The sequence below is a fragment of the Otolemur garnettii genome, unplaced genomic scaffold (assembly GCF_000181295.1).
Source record: "Otolemur garnettii isolate 467f Iridium unplaced genomic scaffold, OtoGar3 scaffold00067, whole genome shotgun sequence".
Taxonomy (NCBI): domain Eukaryota; kingdom Metazoa; phylum Chordata; class Mammalia; order Primates; family Galagidae; genus Otolemur; species Otolemur garnettii.
This window is the reverse complement of record NW_003852462.1, coordinates 8,166,896-8,175,475: the sequence shown is the minus strand read 5'-3', so window position 1 is coordinate 8,175,475 and position 8,580 is coordinate 8,166,896. Positions and strand designations below refer to the sequence as shown.

The following is an 8,580-nucleotide window of genomic DNA, read 5'->3' as shown; positions in this document are numbered from 1 at the left end:
GGGCCAGCCCCACCCTTTGTGTCAGAGTCCAGCTGGGCAACATGCAAATAATCACTTCAGTTCTGGAATATGATGGAGGCAGCAGCACCTGAAACTGTCTGGTTTCACTTCTCTTTAATAGGAACCTCCACCAGGAGCAGGCTGCAGGCACAAACATCTCCTCCCACAGGGGGTACCCCCAGACATTCACTCTCAAAGCTGGGTGGGGGCGGTGCGGATCTGTGAGGAGAGCTGTGCTGGGCCCCACAGCTGCCAGGGAGGGCCTCAGATGGACCCCTTGAGGTTGGCGCCAGGGCTACGACATGCAGAAGCCCAAGCCCAGTCCCTCTGCCCTCTCCAGCCAGAGTGAAAGGCCTGGCCTCTGTAAAGCTGAGGGGAGCAGGGAGGGGCGGGGGCTGAGGCCCTGCCCTCAATCCACTGTGCTCTTCCTGCAAAGCCCCCAAGTGCATATCCGAAGGCTCAGGAGGCAGTGCTGGCTCTGCCACAGTACCTCTTGGTACCTCAGTCTTCACATCTGTGGAATGGGGCCCTGTAATACCCACACTAAAAAGTTGTGGGCATAGAGGCAGTGTGACAGGGAGGCCCCCTACAAAAACCACCTGGCCCCTGTGGTGGTGGGACACAGGAGGAGGGCTGGGCCGATGGGGCTGAGGCTCCACCTCCCAGCTCAGGCTCCTCAGGAGAAAGCAGTGTGGCCCTCAGAGTGTGGATATGGATGGCAGCTCCCACCAGGACCTGTGTGGTGCCTTTGCCCCAGGCCAGGGAACACAGGCTGGCTGGGGCCCAGGTGGGGAACAGCGCCCTTGGGGTGAGGCAGGGCGTCCGTCCGTCATCCACCCGGGGCCAAAGGCATCTGAGTCAGGGGCCAGGCACAGCTATAGGGCGGTCCCGGTGGGCAGTGGGATCTTATAGCCACTCCGGAGGAGCACGAGGCAGGCGCCCAGTCCCAGCGCCCCCGCCAGGAGCACGGCGCCCAGGGCCTTGAGAAAGGAAGTCCGGGTCCGGGTGAAGGAGCCGGGCCCCATGATGCCGAGCAGCGCGGTGCTGACGGTGAGCGTGTAAAGGATGGACACGCCTGTGTTGAGTGCGACGATCTTGCCGAACTTGGCAAACGGGGCAATGATGCAGAAGAACAAGGGCACTGTAGCGATGACCGTGGTGAGCGCGCTGGAGACGATGGCCACGCCCACGTGCCGCACGGCCTCTAGGGTGCGCCACTGGCGCTGTGTGCGTGCATCCTGAATGGAGAGCCACTGCTAGGGACCCTCTGGGCCAGGGGAGCTCCCGCCCCCCCTTGACAGCCCACTCTGCTGCTGTGCACTGGGGTGGGCGGGGCGAACGACCCCCTGCAGCGCCAGGTGGCAGCGCATGTCGGAATGGTGACAGATGTGGGGACCTGCACAGTAGTTCTTCCTAAATGGGGATCCTAGTTGGTAACTGATTCCTTTGTTTTGACCACAGTCAGTTAAATGTATAATTGATTAATTTTCACATTAACATAATTCTAAAATTAATAAAAAAGTCCCTTTAGCAGGACCACAGCTGGTTTTGGCACTGAGTTCACAAATGCATCCTCACCAAGCCACAAGGGACTCAAATCGTAGCTGGACCCTGGGGAAGGTGAACCAGTAAAGGCCTTGGACATCCTCTGTCTAGCCCACTCTCCTCATTGCTCACATGGGGAGACTTAGGCTGGGGGAGCAAGGACCTACCCAGGGTGTCACAGTGCTGCTCTAGCCATCTGGGTAGAATCTGAGTCCCTGGAGCTCATAGATTGGCCTCGGGAACCCCAGTACCCAGAACACAGCTTGCCTAGAGATCCAGCTGTCCTGGGAGGCCCCTCAGCTGTGCTGGGGTGGAGTAAGGCAATAGGGCACTCACCTCAGCCTGGTGGGGGGGCAGGTTCTCTCCAGCCAGCAGGTAGCCCTCGACCAGATGGACGCAGTAGTCCACAGAGGAGCCCACGAGGATGGACAGGGAGATGGCTTCCACAGCCCCCATCTCCCAGCCACTCCAGTACATGATGGTCACCACAAGGCAGACAATACCTGCGAGAAGGATGGTGGGGAAGGCACCTTGGATCCACCCCCCCACCCATCACCACGGCACAGCCCTGGAGGGCCCCTGGGGAATGATGCAGTCCAAGCCCAACCCCACATCAGGTGACAGGATGGAGGAGGAGAGCCAGGTACAGAAAGTGTGGGGGTCCCAGGCAGGGGACAGATACAGCAATATATTACTGAGCTGAAAGCTGCCACCTGGGAATCCCAACTCTGCTTGGGGAGCACAGACTGTGCGGGACTGTCACAGATGGCTCTGGGCAGAGGATCTCTTTGCTTGGAGTAGGAGTGACCTCAAATCTCTTAAGACTTGACAGTTAAGAGTTCAGAGAAATTTCCTCACTTGGGGCCACCAGGGAGACCCCTGCCTGTTCCTGTCCCCACTGGTTTAATACCCGTCAACCCATAGCCCACGTACCCAAGATGCTCAGGAGCACAGGCAGCAGGAGCAGAATGTGGGTGGTGAACACAGCCACTGCGGCCACACAGATGAGCAGGGACAGTGCCAGCCCGTGCAGAGCGCTCTGCACCCCTGTGAGGGAAGAGGGTCTCAGTTTGGCTACAGGGTGGGTAGTTACAGCCAGCCACTCTGCGTAGGCCCCTGACCTCTTTGGGTCCCTGTGTATTTATCTGTAAGGTGGGGAGATCACAGCCCCCAGCCCCAGGCCTCATTTGGCATTTAAGAGATAACATAGGTCAGGCCCTTACCACGAGGCTTGACACCTAGAAAGGGCTTGTAACTGACAGATGTCATGGTTGTGATTGTTTATTTTTAAGACAGCCAAAGTTATTATCAGAGAATGGGGCCAGATGCTCCTGAGCAGGACAAGACCCAAACTCAGGCCTCTGATCAGCATCCTGGCCATTGTGTCATCCCAGCTTCCCCAGGGTTCTTGGCCAGAACTGAGAAGATGACAAGAGTGTGACTCAGAAAGGCCTTGAATGCCCTCCCTGCCGCAGTCCCCCACCACCCCACCCCACCCCGGCCTCAGCCCCGGCGTGGAGGGTGGAGGGGCAGGGCTGCCACGTGCCTACGATCTCCATGAAGATCTGCTTCCAGTGCTCGCAGGTCTGGAAGCCCCTGCGTAGGGCTGAGCCCTCGGGGAAGGTCTGCAGCTGCTGCTGGAGAAAGTGTTCCCAGCGCAGGTAGTCTGAGTAGGTCTGGAAGGAGGACTTGCCCTTGTACGTGGTCTGCGGGGGACAGGAGCCAACGAGACAGGTGAGGTCCATGGCCTGCTCACCCTTCCCAGGACATAGTGGGTCCCCTCTGTGGCCACCAATGGAGCGTGAGGTTAGGGGAGGTGAACAATGACCCAAACCCAAACCAGCTGCCACCAGACTCTGGAGGCATCAGGTGATCTTCATAGCAGCAGGCTCAGATGCAACCACAGTCACCTGTCCCTTCCTTCCAGAACTACTTTCATCTCCCAGAATCCCTCAGGCTGTTCCCCCTGCTGCACAGCCAGCTCCGACACATCCTGTAGGAAGCCTTCTGTGGTGCTCTGAATGGGCCTCCTCTGGGCCCTCCAAGCTCTCAGTGCTTCTCCAACATAGTTCATCACTGCCTGGTAACCCACCTGTCCCTGGTGGGACTCTGAGCCCTTGAGGGAAGAAGCAGCCTGTCTGGGTCAGTGTCCAGCCCTCAGCGTTGCTCACAAATTGGGGAATGATGAACAAAGCAAACTGGCACCCACTCGGCTCTGGAATCTTCTTATGTTATCTCTCTGGCCCCTTCTTATGTTATTTCTCTGGTCCAGTTCTGCTCTCACTGAGCTCAAACCAGCCTAGAGTGTCTGTGTGTAGGTGTCTGCATGTCGGTGGGGTTGGCTTGGGAGTGGGCACCCTGCTGCGGGGATGAGCCTGAGCTGAGACCTCGCTCCTCTCTGAAATGGGGCTTCAGCCTGCAAAAGGAAGCCCTAGGCATTCAAGTGTCATTTTATTTCCACTCCTGCCAGGGGAGGGCAGGGACCTTTAATGATTTTCTTACACGAGGAACTTGAGGTCAGAGGGACACGTGACAGAGCATACCAGGATCAGAGCAAGGACTGAACCCGGGGTCTCTGCATGAAGCAGCAGGAACAGACTTGCCAAGCCTCAGAGAGCCAAGTGCCAGGACCTTGAGGCCCTGCAGGTGCCAGGTAGGAGTGTGAGTGTGTGTGTGTGCATGCGTATGCACATGCCTCCTTGGGCAGAGCCCCGGGAGTGTCCAGCGGCAATGCAGGCAGCAGGGGCGTGTGTGGGACAGCCTGACCCTGGCCACCCTGAGAGAGGCCCATTACTAGGGTCTGTGGCCCCAACCAACCCTGGCCTCCACAGTGGCAGAAGGGAACATCTTGGACTTCCACCAGCCCCTATAACCCGGAGGCTGCAAAATGATGTAGACCCTTGGGTGGGGGAGCTGGCAGCCGCCTGTGGGAAGAAAGGGCAGAGCTCTGCAGGCAGATGGCCCATTTTCACACTGGTGCTGACACTCACTAATCATGTGAATCATTCTATCTCTCTAAGCCTTAGCCCCATGATTTGGGATGAGGGCCAGGGATCAGAGGTGACACTGTAAGGCAAGCACTTGACAAGATTACCAGCATGGCCACGTGGGGCTCACCGACTCAAAGGCCATGGAGATCCACTGCACGCGGCCCTCCTTCACACCCACAGCCCCATGGGACAGCTGCCCCGGGAGCAGGTTGGGCTCAGGCAGCTCCTTGCACTCGGGGTGCAACATCTGTAGGAAGGAGGAGATGCTGTAGCCTGTGGGGAGAAGCGCAAGAGGGGTGTGGTGGGTGTGGGGCCTGGAGGAGCCCATCCCCACCCCACCACACCTGTGACAGTATTTGCAAACACTGGCAATGTCACTGGGAAACCCACACCATATGTTTGCAATTGGCCTGGAAATGACATTTGGGGCTCTCTCAGGGACAGCTGTGGCATGGTCTCGTCCAGGTTACTCCTGCAGGTGTGTCCCCCCTGCCCCCGTGCTGATCCCTGCTCACACACAAGCCTGCTCTCACCTGGAAAGACACCCGTCAGCACACACCTACCCGTATGGTCGCCCTCAAGCACAAACGCACGTCTGCAAAGACACCCATGGGCCAGGCGGGTGTCCTTCCTGAACTGTGGCCTCCACGGCCTCCCGAGTCTGTCCCCCTCAGAGGAGCCGGTTCCCTGCCCCACATACCTGAGGGCAGGCACTGCGCCCCTCCCGGCTTCACCAGCTCGGAGTTGCCTGCGATGGCCTTGCAGAGGCGGCACAGGTGCCCAACTTCCTTGAAGAGGTCAAAGCTGCTGTCGTAGATGACGCTGCCCTTTCCCAAAGAGACACAGGCCAGCCCAGGCCACTCAGTGAGATGGGGACAGTCCTACGTCCTGCCTCCCCCTGCCCAGGATAAGAACCTCTGGTAGCTCCCTGCCACCACTGTCACCCTCATGTTACAACCCTCTGCCTGGTCACCCACTGTCCCCTCCGATCCCACTCTGCCCCATGCAACATTTCCCCTCCCCTGGATTTCCTGCTTCCTCTCCCGCCCCCAGATAGCCTTGCCCTACCTGTTCTCCAGCACCTGCCTGGTCCCTACAGCCCCTGCTCTGAACACCTGCAGAATCCCTGCCTGGATGGGATAGAGAGACTTCCTCCGACTTTACCCTGCTCCTAACTTTCTTCACGTCTGTCATTCTCATGCAATCCACAGGACTGTGACTTCTAAGGGCCGGGCCTAGTCACCCATCCTTTTAGCCACAATCTTGGCATCTGCTGCAGGCCAGGCCCAGGCCCCACCTGCCTTCCAAAGCTTGAGAGCCCAGCACAGGACACACACAGGTGGAGGGCACCAACCAGGCTTACAGCAAGGGCTGCTCCCTCCCCAAGGCATTCCTGGATCTCCCTCTCTCCACTCCAGCTCCTCATGCAGACAGGAAGCCAGCTTGGGCTCTAAGATGTGCCCAGATTCCTGGGCGAGTCTAACCAGCCAACCCCACTTAGTTCTCAAGAGAAGCAGTGCCCTCAGGAGCCTGTGGGGTCGTTTGGGTGGAACAAGCCATCAGGGGCCCATGGTGCTGTGAGGAGCTGAGATGGAGGCCACATACCGGGTCTCCAATAACGTGGTTGTCCACCTGCCGAGTGCGATTGATGCCAATAATGCCGAAGACCACAAAGACCATGGCCCCAGTATCCACCAGGGGCCGCACCGCCGGCTTCCCACAGCCGGTGTTCACGCAGGGGTTGAAGCCAAAGGTGGCAGAGAGGCGGGGCTTAGGCACTGTGGGGTGGAGGCAGAGCTGTAGGGGATTGCAGGGCCTGGCTCCCAGGGCCCCACAGTGTGCCCCACAGTACCTTTCTCACTAGGCACATAGAAGAAGCCTTTGGTGGGCCCGTCGGGGCTGGAGCTGAGCAGGCAGCCGGGAGGAGTCACACACACACGCCCGTGGAAGGGCGGCTTGTGGGACTGAGCAAAATATAGCTTCCTGCAGAGGCGAGGGAGGCCACGATGAGGCCAGAGGAGCCACCAGGGGTCAGGGAGGCAAGGCCAGTGTGACCTTCATGGGTATGGGCAGGTACTGGACTCAGGCTTCCCCACCAACAGGGAGTCGGCCTCAGGCAGGAGGGCTGGAGAAGGTACCTGCCCAGGGCTGGGGTGTGGAGGCCTATTCTGCTGCACCCCTACTGAAGCTGACGATAGGAGGCCAAGCAAGGCCCTTCCCCTCTCTGATCTCAGTCTCCCCACAGGTGGTGCAAAGGGCTTAGGAGACAAGCAGCTCCTTCAGGAGGGGCCCCAGGCCCAGCATTGGTGGGCCCTGCCGAGAAGCTCCCAGCCCTGCCTCACCCTGAACAAGTAGAGTCTCAAGATTCTGTTTGGGAAAAGGGTTCCATGGGCAGCTGGACCTAAAGCAGCACAGAGTTCTTTCTAGAATGTTTTAGGCTCATTCAGGTAGGGGCTGATGCGCATGAGCCCCACCTTAGGCCAGGAGAGGGCAGGCAGAGGGACTCCTCATTCCTGACTCCAGGTTGGAAAGGACCCAGTGAGGGCCTCTTGGTTGTACCCTTGCCTCTAAGCTATACCCTCTGTCCCAAGCAGAGCTCAGGCCTCCGCAGCTGCTTGAAGCTCTGAAGCCAGTCCCTGTCAGAGACTGCAGTCCCCTATGTCACAGCACAAGCTGGCTGGCTCTGTTGTTCTCCGCAGCCCCAGGGAGGTGCTGTTTCTCTCAGAGCACACACAGCATCATTTGTAAGGACACTGCTGTCTACTTGTTAGCTGTCTGTCTCTTGCCAGAGGGCCCAAGGGCAGGAGTCACATCTGTCTCTTGTCACCACTGTGTTCCTGGCTTAGCACAGGGCCACACAGTTGGTTGTCACAGTTTGTTCAACCAGTGAACGGATGAGAGAGGAGACCTTTGCTAATACACCCTCCAGGGATAAAAGAATGAATGTGGTGTCATTTCAGAGCACAGGGAGGAAAACCCGGGCAAAGTCACCCTGCTGGAGTGAAGACCCCACGAGCAGAGCGCAGCTTCCCACTCAGCACGCAGCAGGGTGCCTGCCCCCTACCAGACACTTGCAGGGATGGGCCACAGAAGGTAAATACATGGAACAGCCCTCACTTTAGGCCCTTTGTGGTCTAGGGGAGGGGGTGTGATTAAATAAATAAATAAGTGCCCTGGAGAGGAAGTGCTGGGTCCATCCTTCCAGCCAGCCAGCATTTACTTGTGAGCACCCACTCTGTGCCAGACAGCCTGCTAGGTGCCAGGGTCATAGCACCACATAAGATAGTCAAGGTGCCACCACAGGGTGGGTATATGCCCTGGAGAGAAGATATATAATATACCAGGTCAGCATGACATCAGGTGATGATGGCACCAGGAGGACAGCAGTGGGTGACATGTGGCAAGAGGCTTGGCGAGGTGATTTTGAATGGGAGAGGTGACATTTAGGTAGAAACCTGATTCTTGAGAAGTCAATCACACAGGGTGGAGGAAGAACATTCCAGACAGAGAAAATAGCCAATGCAAAGGGCCTGCAGTGGCTGGTGAGCTGGAGGAACCACTCAAGGTGGTCACTACCACCCCTGTGGAGCCATCAAAGGCGGGGTGGTGACAGGGGCAGGGGGGGCAGTTCGCAGGCCCATTGTCCTTGCCAGTGTCCCCTCTCCCCAGCCCTGGGCAGAGAGACATCTGAACAGGTGTGTGGAGATGGGTGGGGCTCCTTTCAGGTGCCTGCTTGTATCTCACAGGTGACAAGACAAAGACAGAGTGAGGAGGCAGTGAACAGGCCAGCTGGGGGGACACGGGCTTATCCGCAGGCTGTTACCGGCTGTGCTGCTGCTCCTTGGCGGCCACATAGAAGCTGAAGTCAAACTTCCAGCCCCGCTTGGCGTCACAGGCCAAGGTCGTCACCATCCACTTGCGGGAGGGGCTCGCCGCCTGGAGCAGCCCTACTGTAGACATACAAGCGGTCAGCTTCCTGGTGAAGTTACCAAAAGGCGCTCTATACACCTAAGCAGTGGGTTGACAGAGACAAGACACGTGACTC

The 8,580-nt window shown here is 58.2% G+C and overlaps 1 protein-coding gene across 1 annotated transcript in view; it reads right to left on the bottom strand.

Annotated features, from left to right (window-relative positions):
• Positions 1 to 875: 875 nt before the first annotated feature.
• The window catches only part of DISP3 (dispatched RND transporter family member 3), a 50,292-nt gene continuing 42,587 nt past the window's right edge, over positions 876 to 8,580 (bottom strand). The window contains exons 13-21 of the mRNA XM_003793271.1: positions 8,359 to 8,543; positions 6,388 to 6,518; positions 6,141 to 6,313; positions 5,236 to 5,362; positions 4,663 to 4,808; positions 3,092 to 3,251; positions 2,479 to 2,592; positions 1,882 to 2,048; positions 876 to 1,238 (exon numbers count right to left, since the gene is read on the bottom strand). Of these exons, the coding sequence (XP_003793319.1) occupies positions 876 to 1,238; positions 1,882 to 2,048; positions 2,479 to 2,592; positions 3,092 to 3,251; positions 4,663 to 4,808; positions 5,236 to 5,362; positions 6,141 to 6,313; positions 6,388 to 6,518; positions 8,359 to 8,543 (1,566 nt within the window). The remainder of the gene's footprint in view (positions 1,239 to 1,881; positions 2,049 to 2,478; positions 2,593 to 3,091; positions 3,252 to 4,662; positions 4,809 to 5,235; positions 5,363 to 6,140; positions 6,314 to 6,387; positions 6,519 to 8,358; positions 8,544 to 8,580) is intronic.